Source organism: Ctenocephalides felis, unplaced genomic scaffold (assembly GCF_003426905.1).
Source record: "Ctenocephalides felis isolate EL2017-DRISC unplaced genomic scaffold, ASM342690v1 CF-g0.4_SCAFFOLD_03572, whole genome shotgun sequence".
Lineage (NCBI taxonomy): Eukaryota > Metazoa > Arthropoda > Insecta > Siphonaptera > Pulicidae > Ctenocephalides > Ctenocephalides felis.
In genome coordinates this window covers 13,696,258-13,720,269 of record NW_020539726.1, presented here as the reverse complement: position 1 = coordinate 13,720,269, position 24,012 = coordinate 13,696,258, and the positions used below count along the sequence as shown (strand labels likewise).

At 27.6% G+C, this 24,012-nt stretch overlaps 4 protein-coding genes across 4 annotated transcripts; 2 read left to right on the top strand and 2 right to left on the bottom strand.

Annotated features, from left to right (window-relative positions):
• Nucleotides 1-1,037: 1,037 nt before the first annotated feature.
• Nucleotides 1,038-2,806, top strand: LOC113388128 (radial spoke head 10 homolog B-like). The gene is made up of 5 exons (XM_026625532.1): nt 1,038-1,107; nt 1,975-2,087; nt 2,148-2,261; nt 2,354-2,462; nt 2,577-2,806. The coding sequence occupies exons 1-5, from the start codon at nt 1,038-1,040 to the stop codon at nt 2,804-2,806; spliced, it is 636 nt and encodes a 211-aa protein (XP_026481317.1).
• A 3,735-nt stretch (nt 2,807-6,541) lies between these two features.
• LOC113387849 (39S ribosomal protein L15, mitochondrial-like) lies at nt 6,542-7,913 on the bottom strand. The gene is made up of 3 exons (XM_026625231.1): nt 7,757-7,913; nt 7,531-7,685; nt 6,542-7,178 (listed from the first exon to the last, which is right to left on the bottom strand). The coding sequence occupies exons 1-3, from the start codon at nt 7,856-7,858 to the stop codon at nt 6,551-6,553; spliced, it is 885 nt and encodes a 294-aa protein (XP_026481016.1). The 5' UTR covers nt 7,859-7,913; the 3' UTR covers nt 6,542-6,550.
• A 5,082-nt stretch (nt 7,914-12,995) lies between these two features.
• On the top strand, nt 12,996-15,287 carry LOC113387870 (DNA-directed RNA polymerases I and III subunit RPAC1-like). The gene is given in 7 exon segments (XM_026625258.1): nt 12,996-13,185; nt 13,244-13,432; nt 13,434-13,545; nt 14,103-14,222; nt 14,290-14,472; nt 14,725-14,964; nt 15,170-15,287. Coding segments are annotated over 7 exon segments (1,005 nt in total). The 5' UTR covers nt 12,996-13,134; the 3' UTR covers nt 15,280-15,287.
• A 57-nt stretch (nt 15,288-15,344) lies between these two features.
• On the bottom strand, nt 15,345-15,886 carry LOC113388010 (E3 ubiquitin-protein ligase RNF180-like). The gene is made up of 2 exons (XM_026625417.1): nt 15,830-15,886; nt 15,345-15,659 (listed from the first exon to the last, which is right to left on the bottom strand). The coding sequence occupies exons 1-2, from the start codon at nt 15,833-15,835 to the stop codon at nt 15,345-15,347; spliced, it is 321 nt and encodes a 106-aa protein (XP_026481202.1). The 5' UTR covers nt 15,836-15,886.
• Between the last annotated feature and the right edge of the window lie 8,126 nt (nt 15,887-24,012).

The window sequence follows — 24,012 nt, the reverse complement described above, 5'->3', positions numbered from 1 at the left end:
CTTGAAATAAACTGTCGAAAAATTTTCTTTGCCGATTTTTATGAATCTTATTTTGGCAATAGATATCATGGTCTTATAAAATATATTCAAATGTTACGACCTATTATAAAATAGTTTATAATGCTAGAAATTCATCAAAATTTGTGAAAATATTATAGTCAAAATTTGTGTTAAAAGTTTTCGTGATGTGATGAGTCAAACATTATCAATTCATTAAAATTTAAAATAATAATTATTAGGTTGTCAAATATCTCCCTTCCGCCTTTTTGTATTATAAACCAAGAACAAAAAAGCGGAAGGGAGATATTTGACAACCTATTATTAAGCTTAAGCTACAATTTTAGGGCATACAAGCACGTGTCTTTGCAATATAATTAATATAGTTACAGTTAATTTAAATGTGTTTGAGAAAATTCTATTTGAAATCGTAATGTTAAGACTTAATTTAAAACTATAACTTTTGAAATAAACTGTTGAAAATTTTTCTATCTAATTTTTAATTTCGATTGATTAAGTCAATTCTTACACATTTCGGGAAGTTCATGAAACTTGCCTTAGAGCTAAATGCCACTTTCAACTAGTTATAATATGTATTTTCGCATAAAATTTTTTAATCGCACCTTCTATAATTTTTTTCAAAGGAAGATGTTACCTCTCCACTGGAAACTTTGATCGAAGAGCCGCTAAATAACGATTTAAAAGGCTCTAATCAAAATGATGCGCCACAACACGTGTTTCCGGATTCTCTTACCCAGTCTCATATGTCGTCTTTAGAACCTTTACCAGATTGGAAACCTGTTATTTCAGATGAAGATTGTACGATCACTTTCAAAAATGGTGGTATGTATATTGGACGAGTTTCCAGAAAGGGTATGGAAGGCAAAGGATTGTACAGATGGAGCAATGGAACAATATATCAAGTAATTTTAAATAGAATACATCTATTGCGTAATTTTATTATTGCGACTTAAGATTTATTTTAGGGAGAATTTTTTGACAATCTTCCACACGGCTTTGGATCGTACACTTGGTCTGATATGTCCTATTACGAAGGTCAAGTTTACCAGGGTTTTCGGCACGGAAATGGATTTTTTGTGGGACCACCTGGTAAACCTTTTTATAAGTAATTAATTGCTTCTGATATAAATTTTATCGGAAACGGTATAAGAAAAGATTTAAACGTTTTAATTCGAGCCTATCTTTATAAATACTGCTTATTTTTCTTTATATCAAACAATTTTTAATTTTGCAAATCTTGAAATATTCGTTTATATTACGTGCAATTTATTGTGTTTATTATAATGTATATTTAAGAGTAATATCGACGCAAAGACTGAATACGTAATTAAAACATTGATCAAAATATTTATCATCAACTTCGATATATTTTTTTTTACATACTTTTTTTTACTTTTTTTACATATTTTTTTAAGCAAAACATCCTGACCTTAATTGTGTTTTCTCAACGTTTTTGATAATTTTTGATTCAATTAGTGGTGTATGGCCTTAAGGTAAATTGCTGGAACTTTCCGTACCGTAATGAAATATTCGAGGAATTGAATATTTTCAAATAGATTATTATAAACACTGTAACTTATATTATATGTTTACAGAAAAGTAAATAAACAAAACTCAATCAATCGAATTTAAAATGAAGGACATTGTCTTATAATAATTATATAATAGCCCGTTACGTTTTTGAGGCGGAAATAGAAACGTCTGTGTGCCTTCTAGGTGTTACGTAACCTTTATGTTTGACGTTATATTAACGTTTTAATTACGTTTTGTGGTTTACTTTATTTTTAATAAAATATGTTTATTATAATAAATATTTTATTAAAGATATATGTTGTGTGTAATATAATATTATATATTTTTAATTAATTTTTTTATGAATTGAAGTTGACTTAATTGTTTAACTTATGAAATTTAAATTCTTTGCTATATTCTATCTCAGCATATGATTTCCTTCAGCTGAACCAGATCTACCAAGAATATATATGTCGGGAACTTGGAATCTAGGTAAACTAGTAGGAAAAGGCAATTTGAAACAAGGAAGTCAATTGTATGAGGGAACATTTGAAAATGTACTTGACTGTGAAAATATTGTTGATTTAATTATATCTAAAGCAACCTTGTATTTGTAGAGTGTACGCACTGGCAAAGGGATAAGATATTATGATCCAAATTCAGTTTATGCTGGAGATTTTATTAACGGCATCAGAGATGGAAATGGAACTATGGTCTGGGAGAATAATGATGTAAGAATTTTAATTATGTTCATTATTTTAAAGAATATTATACTTAGTTTCATAAACATGACAAATAAATATTTTATATATTCATTATCTAGGTATATATAGGAAATTGGAAAAATGGATTGAGGCATGGCTATGGCGAGTACATATGGGAAGCCTATTTATATCCTGAAATATGCTTCTTTAATCAAAATTTTTACTATGGTAATTGGAAAGAAAATCTTCGACATGGATTTGGTATTTAATATTATTAAATTATTTAAGTTATTACAACAAATCTGGACATAGTTGATTAAATTTGAGATAATATATATTTAGGAACGTTAACTTTGAATAATGGATGTCTCTATGACGGAAGTTGGCATGATGATATCAAACATGGAACTGGTCTCATTGTTTGCAAAAATGGTTTGATCATAAAATCAGAACAATTATATTATAAAAATCGTCCTGCAATGATCAAAGGATCTAAGAATGTAAATGAAGATATATCTGAAAATGATAATCGTTCGAAGAAGAAAGTTATTACAAAATGTAAATATATATAATATATGTACACCTAAGTCTGTTTTTACACGGTCTTTTTGTACACGGTTTTGATATAACACGGTTTGAAAATTGAATTTTTTTTTATTTTTTTACACGATTTTATTCCATTTAGCACGATTTGAAATTTTATGTACTTAAATTTTTTTTGTCAAATTTAATTTTTGCGAAGTATGTTCATATCACAAAAAAGTATTTATGAAAGAAAAAAGTCTGAAACCATCGATAGTATCAGAATTATATATTTGATTTAATAAAATAAACATAAATTCTTGTTCTTAAAAATTCTTGTTTTTCACTAATTTTAATAGGTTTTAGAGATTAGGAACAAATCACCCATTTTTGTATAAGATCAATGTCTTTTTTTAGACGTTTTTTTTTTACACGGCTTCTTCTGGAACCAATCTACGGTGTAAAAACAGATTTAGGTGTGTATATATATATATATATATATATATATATATATATATATATATATATATATATTGGTATATGCGCTTCTTATAAGTGATGTAAATAGCATGCAGGTTAATATAAGTTTTTTCTAAATCTAACTTCAAGCTTCAAAAACGAAATCCAGACAGTCTTCTCCTTCGACAAAAAGTAAAGCAAAAGGTCAAAATCAAAAACCTAAAAAGTCTCTTTCAAAGAAACTACTGCATTCAGATTATTCAAAGTAAGTAAACAAATTTATATTTTATTGTTTGTCAAATTATGTTATAAAATATATTTAATATATTCATAAACATTCGAATGTAAACCTCTTATTACTTTGACTTTGATTTGCAGAATAGAAAGAGCTATGATTCAAGAAGTTGAAAAGCAATTACTTTATAATAGAACCTCGTATTCCGATAATGAATTCAAACCAAGGTAATTTTTATATAAAATTATAAATTATTGAATCATGTTTTTTAATGATCTATTGAAATTACCACAGAATATTTTGTTTATACTCCCTACTTATATTTATAAAGCTCAAATAAATGTTTTTATGAAAATGATTTAAAATAATGAGAAAAGTGTCTTTCTGTGAACGAATAAAATTTAATTTCATTCTTATTTTTCATTTCTAATTAAATTTTATTCGTACACAAAGAACACTTTTCTATGTAGTATTTTGCAACATTTTCATAAAATCAAATTTGATGTGTTGTATCTTAATTAAAGAATATTATGTGATAATCCATGAAATCAACATCTCTCATACAAATAAGTTTAATTTTTTGTATACTCTTCTGTATTGATTCGAATCAATATACAAATATTTTTAAATTTATATTTTTCTTATAAAATTCTTTTTCACTACTTATTATTATTTTTTTTTTCAGATCTTTGCCATTTCATTTGCCCGACCATTATATCATCTTAGAATATCACTTGAATCGTTTAATGCACAACACACCAGAGCAAAGCAAATTTAAATCAAACAGAATAGTAAATCTGGATTATAGCCCCACAACCTCATTTCATACTGCACCTTTTTATGATAGCCATTCTAATATATTCAATTTAAAAATTGGAGATTGTATACAGAAGTCGCCCGAAATAACTGCTAAATTTAACAAAGATAACTTAGAAACAATTGCTTCATCGTGTGCAGATAGATTTTGCACATCGGCCTTGAGGGAGTCTGAAGAATGCAACTTGAGAAATATGATAATATATCATATGCATCTATTGCGCAAAGTTTATAATTTCTATGCTTCTCTTGGGATAAATGACAAATTACCTCTAAACTCGGAGCCAGTTCTAGTGAGACTATTTTTATGGCAACTGTTTAGAGATTGTGGGCTTTCGAGGAGAGGTACAAACTTAAAAATTTGCTATTAGATACTATATGTAGTTACCAGTATAATTGTGAATGATTTAAATACTTATTTTCTAGGTATCAATCTTATTCAATTAGATCGTGATCTCTCAATCAATGTATCCAGTTGTTTACTTTCTGATCATAACCCATTTGAAAAACTGCAATTCTTCCAATTCTTGCATTGCTTATTGGAAGCAAGTTGGTGTTTGTATGGAAAGTATATGAACATACATAATTATAAGGAAGGAGTTCTAGCAGTTGCTTTCGATACATTTCTAATGGATGATGTAGCTCCGGCTATCGAAAATAGAAATGGTATTTATCTTACATTTGGATAGTATTATAAAATTGCTTAGGCATATTAATAATATAAATATAATGTTAATATAATTATTAGTTATTATAAGATCTTTTTAAATGTATTTAATACATTCTATTCTTATCACACTCGTAACACTTATTAACTTCCCATAGGGTAAGTTATAGTAATTGCAAAAAATCGAAAATGAAAATTTTTATTTATCTTTGTTTCAAAAGTTTCTGAATATTTTGGCATACCTTAGAAAAAATGGATGCATGTCTGTGTGTGTGTAAGTGCGGATACAAATTTTTGACGACGATTTCGGGAACACCGATCAACCAATTTGAATAATTTAAAAAACATTCGATTCGTATTGATAAGGAGACGTGCTGATTAGTTTCTGGCGAAGGCAGATATAGCCCTTCCGAAGATACGGGGCAAAAAGTGCCAAAAATGGTGACTCAGTTTTTAAGAGAACAGATTTTAATAATTCAAAAAACATTTTACTTGTATTGACAAAATGAACAAACAATTGAATTTTTGGGAAGGCAGGTCCAGCGGTTATGGACTCTCAATAAAAATAAGTTAAAAAAATGTCATTTTGTGGTCAAAAATGTTTATTGGACATATGTACATCAAATTATCAGATATTTTATAGAGATTTTAGTAATGTGTACACATTTTTGTAAATTTTTTTGAGTTCTGTACCAAGATTTTCAATTACGGTATGGAAAGTTCCAGCAATTTGCCTTAAGACACGATGCCATGCACCCACTAGTTTATAATTCGTTCATATCAATGTTTTTCACAAATTAAAAGTTTCATATGATAGGTACTTCACATATTCAAAGGGATACCTCATAGAACTTTTTGATCTCCTAACGCTTCATTTATTTTTAGGATATGCTTTGTCGGAATTTCGAAACAGAGTTCCATTGCACACTATGTATTCTATGTATAAAAGACTTGGAGAACCCCTGACAATAAGAAATCTAATTTACACGATTCAGAAACAAGGCATTGAAGAAGAATCAATAGAAATAAGTTATGAACAAGTCCAATTCGGTTATCAAGGAATTTTGGGAGATGATGTTATTTACTATCCTAGTAAGTTATATAACTTACTAAAATAATGTATATATATATATATATATTCATTTTTCCATCACAAACCATCATTATTAGTGACACTATCTTTCCAGAACCTCCTGATTCAATTTTGGAAAACAGTGTAGAAAGTACAGATCAAGGTCCTTTATGCAACTTGGATCTGATTGACTTAAAATTGCTAAAAGATTTGAATATGAAAGATCTTTTAATTTGCTGTGCAGAAATTTGCCCAACTATTATCTGCAAGGATGAAATTGTGAATATCGATTATGAAATCAATTTTTTGGAATTCTACGAAATTATCATCATTTGCACAGATAGAATATTTTATAATGAAGATTATGATAAATGGAAAGAACTCGAGAATGCAAGAATTGCAGAATTAGAAAATTTAGTTAAAATTATTGAGAAACCTGTTAAAGAAAAGAAAGTGAAGAAGGGAAAATAAATTAGTATTTGGTAAACAACATTGTAACTAAAGTAATTAACTATAATATATTACTAACTATCCACATTACAAGTTTAAGATTTATAATATTCTTCCAAATATTCATCTTTAGGTTTTAAGATACATTTATCTTGTAAATTTATCACCCAACCAGGATGCAACCCAAAGAAAATCTGTCTAGGATCTTTTCTCATAGTCAACATTTCATATTCAGGATCATCTTCTATTTTTGGAAGAGTATATCCATACTTTTGGGCTAACACTAACCTCTCTTTACTTATTTCATCAGGATCTGCCAAGTAACCACGATTTTTGGCAGATGTATAGAAATCTATTGCATTCTGAGGTGGCAGCATTCTTTTAGGTATTGGAACACCTTTCTTGAAAAACTTTTCAGGGTTCATTATAGAATATAAGCAATGGGGATCAAAATAAGCAGTTGTGATCACACCTCCATTACGCTCGATTGCAGCAATGACATTTTCAGTAGCCCACTGCACTTCAATATTTATTTTACATTTAAATAGATCAGCACCTTCATCAGTTAAATTTACTCCAAAATGATTATCAGAAGGAGCAATATGATATAATCCTGTTCTAATTAATGCAGCTAAGTCAATGGGTTTACTTGTGTCTATACGATTTGTATCAATCATCGTTTGTAGTTGCAGCAGCGAGAGAGGAGGATATTGCCGGCGAAGACTGAAAATACAAGAATTAATGTATATAAAGGCATGTTAAAAACTATATTAAAATGATGAGCTGTTATCTTTTATCAAATAATTAACAACAAGAATATATTTTTTTAAATATTCTAGGAAAATATTTACTTGAAGTTGAAAGTAATAAAAATTATGTTATTGTAGCATGTACATATATCACAAGAATAGTTGTGATAAGAATGTAATGTATCATAAGAAATAATGTAATTTCTTCTCGATTCCTGCCTTCATAACACCATTTGATTTCAATGGAAGTTGAAGTCAGACTTTATAGCATGATAAACAGTTGATCACTATATTTCTAACGTAATTAAGATAATGTCATATATTACTGGTGTCCCCGATAGTATGGTTCCTGTGATACTCTCAAATAGAATGGATTGTTTCCAGTTTCATAACCTAATCTCATGTAATTCTGGTGCTGGCCGGAACCTTTATTTCCTGCTCCATGCTTGTCACCACCGTGTTGAGCGCGACCACGTCGTTTCTAAATGAAAATTATATGAATTTAATTATTAAAAATGATAGAATAGAAAGGAAGAAATTAAATAAGGTAACCTGTCTTCTGGTTCCAGGATTATCTCTTAAATTTGCTAAAGACACTCGAGGTAAATTCCTAAGCATCGACAATGCTTTTTCAGCACTTTGTTTAATAGACATCTTTTTTATGAAATTTATCAATTTAAAAAAATATATAACTATTTTTTGACAGTTCTGTTACATAGTGCACATATATAAATGTAGTTTTTTTTTTCAAATATTTTGTACAAAATGTAGTATGTGAAGTTAGGCACTTTAAATATTGAGAGTACCAACATGTTTGCACACTGCAATGTGCTGTCCATAGATACACATAATAAACAAGTATAATAGATCGCTATGTCTGGCGGTTTGACGTTACCTCGATTGAAATACAAATTTTTTAAAATAGATGGCAGCACATGTATAATATTTTTATCATGGGAGTTATCTCCGAACAAATGCTCGTTACACTGTTTTGGCGAGGATTAATATTTTTAGCGAAAAAAAATGTCGCTACTTGTTTCAATCTCATTAATCGAAAAGAAAATAGATGGCTGAGCGGAAATTAATCGCCATTTTACCTTCTTATATAGTGAAGCCGGTGAAGCCGTAGTGAAGCATTTATTTACGTTGTGAAGTATTTTGTTTATAATTAATTGTGTTCAAGGAATTATTATCAAATTAATATGGCAAAGTGCAGTAAACCAAATTGTGGTAACTCCAGAAATAATATAAAGTTGCATGTCTTTCCGGCATCTAATGATCAGGTATGTATATAATGATGTATTGTGTTTATATAATAAATTTGTATAATAAAAATATAATGAAAATGTTTTAGATGTTTTCAATTTGGGTGCAGAGGACGAATAATCCTTTAATGGACGATTTAACTCCATTATATTGTGGCAAACGTTGTTATGTCTGTGATGCGCACTTTACAAATGTTTGTAAGGTTGAAAATTTGCCAAAAAGTTCGAAGACAAATTTGAAAATTAATGCCCTACCGATTTGTTGGGAATCCTTACCTAGAAGAGAATTGTCTCCTGGATAAACATAGATTCCGTAAGAATAATAATAAAATTTATATATGTATTTGATAGTTAGATTTTAAAAAACTTATATTATTTTAGAACTTGGTGTGTCGATTCACAAATGTAATGTGAAAGCATAGACATACCGATTGTCAAAGAATATTAATCCCATCTCAGGTAGATAAATACAAGTTGTTTAGACATTAATTTTACATGATATTGTTGCTCACTTAACCTTTTTTTTAATAATTTATACATTAATATGCTTCCTTTGTTAGCTTCTTTGAGCATTATGGAACTTACTTATGGAACACATACTTTTTGCAGAAAATTACTGACAAATTAATCTTATATTTTCAGTTAGGAGATGGAGACCTAAAAACCTCAGAAAAGATTTTTGCAGTACCCCTAAGATTGTAAGTGCGGGTTAAAACAGTCACCTATTCTGACACCAGTTTTCCGGAAAGGTATTTTTTTATATTAATTACAGCAATAATAATTAATTAATCAATTGTGATATTACAACATGTTATTATATTTAATAGATGTCCTAGGAGGTAACTGCAAATTGCTTCAGTATTCACTGATTAAACGTAGAAGTGCTTTAACTCTTTTCGTTGCTTTACACCAGGAGGTGTAAAATGTATGATACATCCAAAATTTTGTTCTGGGAGATAAGAAGAATTAACAAACAATGTAATAATTTAAGGGATAAATTGCAACAAAGTATACAATGTTCTGAAAAGTTTTCAAATATTCCGGAAACACTAAATGTAAGGGCAAGAAATTTTATATTGTCTCAATTAAGAGAGCATACTAAAAGACCGAAAGGAAGAAAATTCACAGACGAGGACAAAATTCTTGCTTTAAGTTTGTATAAAAAGTCTCCAAAGGCTTACTACTTTTGGAGACAAATATTTATTTTGCCATCTCCTCAAACATTGAGAAAGTTGCTTTCAGAGATACCTTTGTATAGCGGTATAAATGAGTGTCTTTTTAATTAAGTTCAGCTATTTCTCATAAAAAGTATGAGAGTAGCAAATACTGTGTTTTGATGTTTGATGAAATATCACTATCTTCAGAATTGTCATATGATCGTAAAAAGGATCACATTGTTGGTTTTGTAGAGTTAGCAAATGGCAGAAATGTTTATTTCCGGATCATGCACTTGTTTTCATGATTAAAGGAGTGAAGAATCGTTGGAAGCACCCAGTTGCTTTTTACTTTTCTGAAGGTGGGGTTAATAGTTCTGATTTAAAATCTCTTATTGTTGATGTAGATGAACAATTGCACGTGCATAAAACTTTTTTCTGTTCATAGTAAACACAATGTTGATACTTTTTGATCTTTTATGGCAATTTTGATGATAACGTTTTCATCATGATCATGACACGGTTGAATGTAATGTTTAAAAAAACATTCATATAAAATCTATTCAAAGATTTCGTCAAATGCAGCTTTATTAATGATTGATTAGATAGCAAAATAACTATTAAATGCAGAGTTAATAAAGAAGAATGTCTCGAAAATGAATTTTAATCATAGGAATTCAGTTTACTCTCAATTTTGATATCAATATATTTATATATATATAAATATTATTTATAATATTATTATATTATGTTCTTATGATTTTTTGTTTATGAAGTATTTGTACTTTTTAACTTTTTAAATTTTTGCATTATTTGTGATTCCTTCTGAATTTGTTATTCCGAACTACACAATCTCTGTTATATATTATTGATCATTAAGTAAATCATATTGATCGTTCCTTGTAAATTTATCATACCATTGTGAATACTTTTTTTAGTTATTTATAAATGTAAAATTATAATACTTATTATTGTGTATATATTGATTATTACATTTATAAAAAATTTAATTGTTATGTAAAAATGTTTGTGATATATTTGAAAATATATTTTGTACTTCGTATATTTTTTTTCTCATTTCCAATATAAGAAATTATTTAGGTTTTCTTATTTTGAATTACGTATGCGAACCATATCTAGGAATAATACCAGCGGTTGATTTATATACTGAACAAGTGCTGCCTCCTTTAGATCGCTAAAAATATTAAAATGGCGGTAATGTCAAATGGCCTCAGATAGCGATCTAGTTATGTTTACTTATCTATGATTTTAATACCCCTGGTTCTACTTCTTAATTTGTACGTATCGTATACAGCCCCAAAAACCTGAATAATTTTTAATATTGGAAATAAGAACAAATCATACGAAATACAAAATATATATTTTCAAAGATATTACATATGTTTAAAGAACAATTAAAATTATGTTTATATTAACAATTATAATTACAGTTATGGAATGTTTGAAAATATAATAATTATTATACATAATTATAAAAGTATTATAATTTCACAATTATGCTTAAATAATATTTCAAAAACTAAATATCTAAGTGAAGAAAATCACAGAAGTATTTAACTAAACTAAGCACAAATAACTGACTAATATTAATTACTTAATGACTAATATTAATATATTAAAATCTTAAAAACTAAGAAGAAACTACAAGCACAGAAGCACGCAATGAAATTACAAATTTAGAAGGAATGACAAATACAAAAATTTAAAGGGTTAAGAAAAAAACAAATAATTTGTTAAAAAGTACAAATACTTCACAAACAAAAAGTCCTAAAAACATAAAATATATATTGATATCAAAATTGAGAGAAATTCAAATTCCTAGGATTAAAACTCATTTACGAGACATTGTTCTTTATTAATTCTGCATGTAATAGTTATTTCGCTATCTAATGAATTAATAGTAAAGTTGCATTTAACAAAACCTTTGAATAGTTTCTGTACGAGTGTTTTATAACATTACATTTAGCCATGTTCCATCATGAAAACATTATCATTGAAATTGCCATAAAAGATCAACAAAGTGTTTACAATGAACAGAATATGTTTTATGCACATACAATTGTTTATGAATCAAAAGATAAAAGCAATATTTTTGATTCTTAAGGTCGGTAACAAATATATCTTGAATTTAAACATTATATTGGGATGTTACACAAGTTTTATTTGAAGAATATTATAACCTAATCTTCAATCAAAATACATTAAAATATTATGTATGGTATAGACTCTCTTTATAAGTGTTTACATTGCTAATGTAATAGATAATCTTATTAAATATAACAATGAACTTACGTTGATGAACATTTAAACCATACTAGCTGAATAACTGTTTTGCAACTTCAACAATATGAGATCCAATCCAATCATATAACAATTCCGAGATAATGGTATTTCATCAAACATCAAAACACAGTATCTGCTACAAATACTTTTTAAAAGAAATAGCTGAACCTAATGTTTTAAATAGACACTCATAAATACCGCTATACACTTGTATCTCTGAATGCAACTTTCTCAATGTTTGAGGACATGGCAAAATAAATATTTGTCTCCAAAAATAGTAGACCTTTGGAGACTTTTTGTACGACTTATTCCTTAAATTATTGCATTGTTTATGAATCCTTCTTGTCATTACATATTGCATTCCTTAGTTGTCAAAAGTACTCCTGCGCTTTGTTCGTGCATTTTGCAGCAATTTGCAGGTACCCCCAAGACACCTATTGAATATAATAACATGTTGACATATCTTGATTATATATAATTATTGCTGCAATTATTATTAAAAAATACCTTTGCGGAAACTTGTATTGGAATAGCTAAATATTTTAACCCGCACTTGACACTTTTTTGGGTACTATAAAAACACTTTGCCATATTAAATTTCACAAATGTTCACTTAAACAAAATTAATTAATTAGAAACAACACGAGTTCAAAAAGTTAGGTTATTCGTACAGCCATACAGCGATCAAATACTTGACAGCCACTTGCATGAACCACGAACAATTTGTAGTTGAAATTGAGTGCACATGAGCCATCTGTTTTTAAAAATTGAAACTACTCAGGACCAAAACAGTGCAACGCGCATTTGTTCGAAGATAACTCCCCATGGATAAACAAGTATAATGTAGTATATAGTATAATGTAGTATAATAATATATATGGTGCTGTCACCCTAAGAGGCCCTAAGAGTGTTGCCAGGCAAAGTTTATGGCTCTTTTTGTCAGATTTGGCATAGATAAATAAACAAAGGGATTGGGCATGGTTGCAATCCCAGATAAAAGAAATATAAACTGGTTGTAAAGATAGATAAAAGCGATAAACGTATTTTAATAACCTCCATAACCTCTTTCAGATATTTAATGCAACATGCAACTAATTTTCTTTTACAATCAATAAGTCGTCAATTAACAAGCCTTTGATATTTCAATATCAAGTGCTAAAGACTTAAGACAATATAGGGGTATCTACATATCATAATTAAAAACATCATGAATGTTGATCAAAAGCCAAGGAGCTTTTTAGAAGAACATAAGTTAAAAGTAAGTTAAACCAATCAAGGAAAAGTGTTAACACTTTTGTAACATCTATACGTTTTAGCAAGCAGCAAATGATTATGGATTTGATGATGAACAATGGAGTTTTAAAAAATTTAAATCTGATTTAAAAATTGTCATCGTTCGAATGGAAGCATTGGAAATGGAATTTGATATGATCGGAGTGAGACCAGCTATTGCTAATGCTTTTCGAAGATTAATGTTAAGTGAAGTGCCAACCATGGCTATAGAAAAAAGTTTATATATATAATAATACATCTATAATACAAGATGAAGTATTGGCTCATCGTTTAGGTCTTATTCCTTTAAGAGCAGATCCTAGACTATTTGAATATAAATCAGAAGGTATTTTAGGCTTATTAAAATCCTACTTCTAAATTATAATGTTCGCTATATATATATAATGGAGTTTCCATAAATTTAAAATGAAACTCTACATATAATTTTTATACTTTTTACTTCTCTAATACCAATTAGTTTCGCTAGCTAAGTGGGTTTTTTACAGATTTACAATCACATAAATTAATTTTACATTATATTGTTTTTAATGAGCATACTTTTTGCGTTGAATTAATGTTGAGTCATGATTTTATTCATCTTTGATGTGAATACTTAAAAATAGTTTTAATAAACAATAACAAACAACAATTATTGTGTATAAATAATAAAACTTTTAAAATAAACAAAATTTAAAACAAAACTATAAGTAGAAAAAAACAATGTTATGAACACAATTAACTTATTATTATTTAAATATGTTGTATTAGTATATAGTATATATGTATGGATAAATATTCAGATAAAAACTGAAATGCCTAATATAAAATATGAGAAATACGTTTTATATAAAACTTTCGCATTTAATTATTTATTTATTATTGATTTCTCTACTTTTTTTCAAGAATCTGATGAAGGAACAGAACGTGATACTTTAGAATTTGAGCTCAAAGTTAAATGCACCAAGAAGACAAGTAACCAAAATGATTCTATTCGATTTGAAGATTTATATAACAATCACAATGGTATGTATTGGTCACATTGCTGATATTCATTTTATATTTACAAAAACTATAAAATCTTTATTATTAGTATATTCTGGCATGATCAAATGGATTCCCAAGGGATCTCAAAATACTATTTACTCTGCTGAGGATGTAGGACCTGTAGAAAATGATATATTAATAAGTAAAATGAGGCCAGGGCATGAAATAGACTTAAAATTGTTGGCTGTTAAGGGTGTTGGTAAAGATCATGCAAAGTTTTCTCCAGTAGGTATGTTTATTCAAATATATTAAATACTTTTGTTTATTTCAAGCATACTTCTGTAATTCATTCAAATTGCTTATAAACTAGAATGTAAATGTTTCAATATTGTTTATTATTATTACTGTAAAAAATTAATATTTTATTTATTTTATAATTTAAGGTCTTTGCTTAGCTTTATTAAAATATATTTAAAAGCTTACTACAATGATGATTTACTTTACTTACAAAAACGATGCTAAAAATTATTTTGTAATTCAGCAACAGCATTCTATAGATTGCTGCCAGAAATTTATTTAACTCGGCCAGTTTTAAATGATGAAGCTCAATTGCTGCAGAAATGTTTTTCTCCTGGTGTCATAGAAATTCATAAAACTGAAGATGGAAATAGAGCAGCCTTTGTAAAAGATGCCAGATATGATACATGCAGCAGGAATGTATATAGATATCCAAACCTAGCTGATGCAGTTATTATGAGTAGAGTTCGTGATCATTATATATGTGAGTTAAATACAAACTAACTATTTATACATTAATTAGAATTTTAAAACAAGCTACTATTACTGAATTGTTAATAAAATTTAACCCACCAACTTGCAATTATGGTTAGACTTTAAACATACCAAAGTAGTGCATTAATTTTAAATCATTAGTACTAGCCTATAAATTTTAAATATGTGTAAAGGCTTTAAACTTTTTTTTTCAGTTAATATTGAATCTGCAGGAGCTCTGAGACCTGAAGTAATTTTTATTGAAGCTGTAAGAGTTCTTAAGAATAAATGCCGACTATTTATAGAAGAACTTGACCGGGTATAAAAGAAAACACTTTTCAAAAATAATAAATCTTTTATGAGAAAATTGCATTTTATAATTTTTCCTAATTACTTCAATAATATATCTGTTTTGCTTTTAATAACATAAATTGGAGGTATTACATATTCAGCACATTCACATTTATTTCCTGATACAAAATCAAATGAACCTATTTTAATGCCACATTTTGGGCAGTTAATTTTTCCTTTAGTCCACTGGGAAGTTTCAATAGCAGAAAGCATCCAACTTGGAAGATTTTCTTCATGAAAACAAAATCTGTCAAGAGCTGTTTTGCAGTTTGATTCACTATTTTTATTTATTTTTGCTCCATGTCCATCGAAAACGAATTCGTTTTCGTACAATACAGCTCTGCATTTTCGACACTGAAGAGTTGCAAAATGACTCATTATAGTTACTAGTTTTTAATCATGAAAGTGATACCAGTTTATACTCAATGCGAAAACAATATTCAGATAAAATATTACAAAAGGAGAATAAAATTAGTACATTAGTACAGAACGGACATAACCCTAGACAATATAATGGACATAACCTTCATAATTCGCTTCACTTGACAGCCCAAGATTATCTTTGGTTAAGAATTGACAGTTTTTAAGTTATTGTGGACAACACATAGACCTTATACAATTTCATGGACTGCTAGTCCCCATACATTTCTCAAGTAAAAAAGTGTCAAAAGATGTTCTATGGTATGAGGGCAAACGAGGGTAATTTTGCGGCCGAGATATGTCAAACTCAATCGCTTGAACGTCAAATGAAAGTCCGTGTGTTCGAAATTGTTGGGAAAATATTATATAATATACAATTTATGTTAAACTAATGAATGTAATGAACTATTTATATATTTATTTATTTATTTTAGTTATACAAAGTGTTTAAGGAAAATAAGAAAAAAAATTAAAAAAATATTTTACATATTATAAAATTCACTGAAAATAAGAACAGTTGGCTAGAGCTATTATGGGAAATTAGAAAGCAACAATGAAATATTTGTTTAAATGTAATATATTTATTATTGATGTTTAAAAAGCACAATTTTTGTGTGAAAGTGGCGTACATATTTATCAACTTTGCTTTTTTTATGTTCTTCATGGTGCATTCTAATTGTTAAATACATTTTTGCGACAAAGTTGATAAGGTCATGATAGTGCTGGACAAATTGCTGGAAATGGCTTGATCTAAAAAAATGTGCAAGTCCCAAGTCATTCAACTTTCGGAGAATCGTGCTTTCATATGAACTTTTGTACATTAAATTTAAAGAATTTCGAATTAGGGTTTCTATATATAAATATAATTTAAACATTTCATCGGAAGGATATGAAAGATATCCTCGATTTTTTATATCGATGAATGTCGAATTTCCCGGAATACTTGCGAAGCATTCAGAACAGGTTTTACTGCAATCAGGAACTTTACCACAGACCAAACACATTTTAGAAGACATTTTACTTTTAACAATTTTACAACAGGCATATTTTTATCCTCTTTTAGTTTAAAAACCCGAGCGATCAAACATCACGTGAACCCAAGTAACTGTAAAATTTAAGCGATCGAGTGCATTCGACTAATCTCGGTAAAGCTCGTGTTCGTATTTGACATATCTCGGCCGCAAAATTACCCTCGTATGCCCTCATACCATAGAACATCTTTTGACACTTTTTATGCGCTCAACTAGCAGTCCATGTATTGTATAAGGTCTATGGGACAACAGCACAAGCGCATGGCATGAGGTATGAGGTACATCCACACCTAACGAACGCACATGAACAAGCAAGCATAGATAAGTAAACATGCAAGATTGTACTCTTTTTTTATCTATGGTCGTCAGAAGCATTAAATACTATAGAAATGACATCTATGGTGCGCTATTAGTATTCTTGCATTTACAAATATGGCAGAATCAAAATCAAACTTTACTAGTTTTGACAAATGACATTTCAAAGTACATGTGAGAGATATAAATTTAGAATGCGATAATGACAATAACTTTGATTACGTTTAGATTTGTTATGGCGATAAATCATTATGAACTATTAGTCATAGGTCGAATTTTAAATTGTACCATCGACAGACAATAAAAGAAAATTGCTATGCGTTGCAGTCTTGAGCGTGTTTGTGAAAGATTTATATTCCTATTATAATATGAATAATAGTAAAATATCTGATTTTACAGATATTGTTAGATATATATCTACGTTTTCAACGAACATTGATTTAATAAAAAATGTAAGTTTCTATTATACTGCCAGTAAAATAAGAAATATTTCATATCATATATCTTCTTTTTAGGATTTGATTCATATCTATAAGCAGCTGATTGAAAAACAGACATTGTCTTTATCAAAACAAAATATTGAAGTTCTTCGAAATGAATTGAAAATATGTCCAAAATATACAAGTATTATTATTAATATATTAAAATCAGAATTTCCAGAAAATGACCAAACTAATGTTCTCGATAATATATATGAAGATGTGTTTCTTGACGTAGCAAATAATTTAGAAAGTGATGCTAATTATACTGTTGATAATCTTTTGTGTTTATTATCGTTTCTCCAAAGTAAAAATATTAGGAATACAGAACAATATAAACAAATTTATTATCATATACAACGCCTCATAAGAGAAGAAAAAACTAAAATTCATGATATATATTTAACATTATTATCTCAAAATACACATGAAAACATTATAAATTTTTTAAATTATGAATTGAATAACAGCTCTGATTATTATTATAAATATCTTCATAAAATGTTTCTGAATAATGTTCATTGGATAATAAATATTATCAATGGATTTAAAAAAAATGAGATTTCTAGCACTGAGTTAATGGACACGTTAAATGGAAAATTATTGCATTTGGTTATGTTATCGATATCAGATGAAGAAATAAGCGTAAACTACTTTCACCCTCTTGAGAAGTTAGTAAGTCAACTGGAAAAGTCAGGTGAAGAACAAACATTTATTTATTGCTATTGTAAAGAACTATACAGAAAAATATCAATAGCAAGATTTTGTTATGAAAATAGCCTCAAAGATAAAGATAATTTATTTAAAGATATACATGAAAAGAGCCTGCTATACATCTTGAATAATATGTGCAAATTACAAACTTTGGAATATGATAGAATAATGAATTTATTACAAACAAACAGAAATTTACAATTAAAATGTTTTAAATCATCATATTTTTGGGAAGAAGATTTATACACTGCTTATGTTATAATCACTAAAAGTGTTCAAGCCATTTTGCCTTTACATAATTCCTGTCTTTTGTTGGAAACAGTTTTGGCAGATATTGAAAATCTATTTTATAAATTAAATTCTTTAGAATTACGTATAAAAGTTTTAAAATACATGTTTTCAATATTATTTGTGAAATTTGGAGATGTATCGTGGCAGTCATTTACGGATGATGAAAATGAATGTGAATCATTGTGCAATGTGCTCAAAAAAGATAAATTTGTTTGTTCTTTGGAATTTGTGGAAGCTTATTTACCATTGCTTCGAAAATTCATCAATATTACCAAAACAAAATTTTCACAAAGTCAGAAAAATGATCAATTACTATGTAATGAAGACTTTTCTAAAATCTCTGAATATGTGGAAAATGCTTTTTGGCGTAAAGAATTATTATCACACTATGGTAAAAAGAATAAAAATAATTTGTTGGAACTTATAAATTCCTCATCAGGAAAAGATTCAGAAATTAGGTATGCAATTAAATATTCAGTTTTGATCAATATAGTACTTTGAATATATTGATTCGTCTTTATCCTAAAGCTTATAAATGATAATTTTAGAAATGATTCTTCAGATGAATGTATAAACATTCTGTTATCACCTCCACAAAGTCTTGTGAATCAGTGCCTTCTTCAAGAAGATTTCCAGAAAGCTAGTGATGTAATTGAAGTAAGTTTGTTTCAATTGTTTATTATCGTAATGAAAGTATTCCATGTTACTTGAGTTTGTGGTTGCATCACGTGCACCTATTGAGATAATAATTTTAAGAAAATTCATATGATAATATTTCTGATATTTTGAATGAATCATTGAAAACGTGATTTGATTTAATCAGAGCCAATCAAAATTATTTACAAATCAATATTTTGTTTGTTTTGGTAAATGTGTTTGTCTTCCGTTGTAAATTGTGAATTAATATACTTAATTTAGCCTTCTAATAAAATTTAATAACTTAAACTATTTAAAAATCATTGTTTGAAATAAATCCTCTTTCATTCGTAATCATTATTAATCTATGTCTTTCCTTATATGATATTTTTTTATTTAGAGAAATTTAATTCAAGAAATGGCTCAATAAACGACTTTTGAAATTACAGAGATACCATATACAAGACAGCTTTGAAGCCAAACGAGCTAATTTTTTACAAAATTATTTGAAAATGAAACTCAGATTACGAAATTTATCTAGTAGAAAAAATGAGTTATATCACGGTACAGAATCATCAACAATTGAATTTTCTTCCAGTAAATACATTGTTAAGAAATTTTTAGAGGCCTATGATGTATCATTTTCTCTGGAGGATAGTGATACTATAAATTCAAATAAAATCATTAATACAAATATTACATTTTATGATTGCAACCAAAATAAGAATATGGTCTTGATGGATTTAATTTTAACATCATGCAGTGATTATAATTTGTCTGCAGATTTAATTTCAGTTTTGAACGATTTTTCTTGGAAAGAAGAAAGCCCCTTTAAAATATATTTGAACAAATTGATAGATTTCTTCAATGTTTGGAAAGAACATAATCGAACATATAACAGAAATTTTAATAATATTAGTCTAATGGATATTATTATTAATGAACATTTTCCAAATGATATGAATAGATTCAAACAGATTTTAAAGTTCAATGAAGAGCTAAGAATTTTATTGCCAAATTTAGAAATTATCGGAAAACATACAGAAGAGAATTTTAAGAAGACCATTGAACTTTTGGCAGAATATCCATATGTTAGCTTTAACCCTTCATCAACACAACCAAATTATTTGCAAAAATTATGGGACTATTTACAAAAACTAAAAGAGTTAATCCATATGGATTTAAATTGTGATAATGAAATAAATATATTCAATTACTTACTTGTTCCACTAGAAAAAATTATTGGAGATTTAGTGCATATTAGAGGTATTTTACCAAACAAAATAGAACAAATCACAAATGGAATGAACATAAACTTATTTGAAATATTAGTATCGGGTTTGACCAATGAATTATGCAATATTGCATCCATTAATGATCATAAATTTCATTTCAATGATGGAAATTTTGAAAATTCCAAACCAATTATTAATTTTGAATTAAACTACAAACCAGATATGATAGTGGTGGCATATTTAAAAAAACACAACTGGCTTATTGCATATCTCATAGAAAAATTATTTGATTTTAACACTACTGACGACCATAATACTAATTTATTAAGAAATGTTTTTAATTTAGAGAGCACACAAAATCTTAAGAGTCTATATGGTGGTAATGAAGCGAAATCAGCATTAAATTATCTAGTAGATATTAATTTATTTAATACATACTATGAAAAGAATGATATTGAAAAAGAGGCATTATTAAAAATTTTTATATCATTGCCTACGATTCAAATGAAAAAATCTACATATCTAAGAAATAAGAAAAATTCTTTATTGTGGGATTTATCAAGAAAACATTGGAAATATATAAAATTTATAAATAATATTGAGTTGCAATATGATTGTATAAATGAAAATATGTTAAATTGGGATGAGAAGTCTTTAAAATTAGCTTTGGAGTATATTATTGAACATATTAATTTGAACAATTTGTCTTTGGATAAACAAAGATACTTGAAAGACAAATTCAATAAAGTTCTAATGTTTGAGAAGGTAAATTTGTTTTTGTTATATTTAAATAAAACATTAAATTATAAAGTATATCAACAATTATCTTTGTTAATTTATATGTATCCTGTATATAAATTAAAACAAAATAATTAATGTTACAGGTTAATTCATATTTATTGGACTATAATTGGAACAAATTTCAAAATATATCAAAAGAAGATGCAGTAAATATATTAGAGACTCTTCTTATGAACAAGCAGATTGAATTAAGCTTAGATTGGATTGCTCTATATGGAATTACAAAAGATCAAATGTTATATATTGATGAAGATTTCATTAGTGAATCACTTGAAGTGAACCAAAAAAACATGCTCATAATATCGAAATTTCTTCATGAACTAAATGTGAATCAAGCATTGGTTGTATGTGAAAAATCTATATTGCATGTTAATAATATCAACGCATTTAAAGTATTTGGTCAATTTATATTGCATCATGAAAATACAATCGTTGATTACAATTTAGTTATATCCATTAATATTCTAATGAGTTTAGAACCAAGTGATGCTTTACCGTTTTTTAAAGTTATAAATCAGCCTTTGCTAATAATTGAGCAGTACTTAATGAACTGTAAATTTGATAAATTGATAATGTGTTTAAAAATCATTAAAAAGAAACTATTAGATGAGGATAAAGTTGAAACAGATACTATAACAATGATTCATATTGAAAAATTATTAATAAATTATGCAAAGAAATCATTAAGGTTTGATGTTCCTAATTCTGCAAGGAATTTTTCTTTCAATGAAGACTTGATACAGCCTATAGAGAGTCCAGTGGAGGAAATATTTACAATGCCTCTAGTTGCTCCCAAAAAGTCAGAATGGATACCAAATGAATCAGCAAATGAATGTATGTGTTGCAAACAATTAGTTTTTACAATGTTTAATAGAAGACACCATTGTAGACAATGTGGCAGAGTTGTGTGTGGATTATGTTCAATGAACAGGCTGAAGGTGAGAAATAATTTTTACATATTCAATTAATTATAAAACAATAACTGAATTTCCTTAATAAAATAATTTATCTAACACAATTACAGATAAAGTTATAATTAATGTTAATATAAAACTCTCTAATTTCTTTTAGTTATCTGCTTATAAAGATCTAAATGTTCGTGTTTGCAATCAATGTTATGATCAAGCAAGAATTGCTGAAGGTATTTCCAGTGACTCCTGCACATCAGACGATGTCTCGTCCACTTATTCAAAAAGAGATTATAATCAATCAATTAGTGAAAATATTAGTGATGAAAATGAATGGATATTAACAGGAGATTTAGATCGAGACAATGCAGTAAGAGAAGAATTTGGGTAAAGTTGTATGTGTAGAACATTTTATTAATTGGTGTATATTGTTTTTTAGAGTCCGCAAATTATCTAGCCAAAATATATTTATTAATTATGTTATTATATATCCTAATATGTAATAATTTAATAATTATAATTGTTATGTGGAATATAAAAATTAGTTTGATACAAAATTTCAGAAACTAAAATTACAATTTGATCATGTTTTTTTGAATAAACTATATTTTTGTGTGCTATTTTTTTCAACATCGAAAAATCAAAAGCAGTGTTTAATATAGTAAGTACTAACTGTATTTTATTTACAGTTTTACGCATGCTCCATCAGTCTCATTATGTTTATCAATTCTGTCTCTTTATGATGACTCAGAAGAAGCACCAAATTTTTTGCTGTCTGAATGTGATGCTGTGATTAGAATAATGAAGCCAAAAATTATAGGAGTACCTAATAATGAGGTCTGAACTAAAAATAGAATATTATGAAAAATCCTATTCGCTAGCTTTATGTTTTCTCGACGTTTCAAGCCATTCTGAATCAAATGAGGCCAAATTTGGAAAAAGTATGTGTGTGTGTGAACAGATTTTTTGCTGTAAATCGACGTTTTTTCAAAAACGGCTAGACGGATTTCAAAAATTTAAAAGCCATTTGATGTATCTAGATGAGGACTAGCGTTTATCAGTTTTGTGCGACGATCTGCCGAGCCGGTTCTTTGTAATTTGAAAAAAAGTGTTAATCTTTTTGTCCACATTTAAGCTCATACTACCGAATCGATTTTAAAAAATCAAAAACTGTTCGAAAGATATTAGTTATGATTAGTTTTAGGTGAAAATCTACCTAACCGTTGAAAAAAAAATATAAGCCGATTTTGATGGAACTTTTTTTGGCGATATATATCATGGTCTTATAGAACTTAATGAAATATTACGACCTTACGACAAGTAGTTTAATTTTAGACGATTTACTTGGTATAATGATAGAGTACTTGGTCGTAATGAACATACTAACTAAACCATTAAAGTCCTACGGAAACTGGTTCAATAATAAAAATCATTGATTTGTGAAAATTTGCTTTTAAAAATACTCCGAGTTAACGTGTTTGTTCGTTTTCAAATATGTGTAATAAATCCACTCGGATTTATTACAATACTTTTATTCACTCCTAAATTAGTTTTTTTTTTTTTTTTTTGATTAAATCCATTATTTAAACATATCGGGAAGTTCATGTAACTTGCCTCAAGGCAAAATACCATAACCAACTAGTTTATGAAATTTACCTAAAATAACTTAATAAAATAAATATATTACATATATAATGTTTATAATATTAAACATATTTTAATCATACATTGGCATTAATTTATTAACTGAAGATTATAAAGTTTTAATAAAAAGAAATGAATTTTCAGATAGATTACTCATTGCTAATTGAAATAATGCGATCAATGGCAATTGCAGCTAAAGTGAAGTTTTCTCATCTAATACAATTAAAAACAAA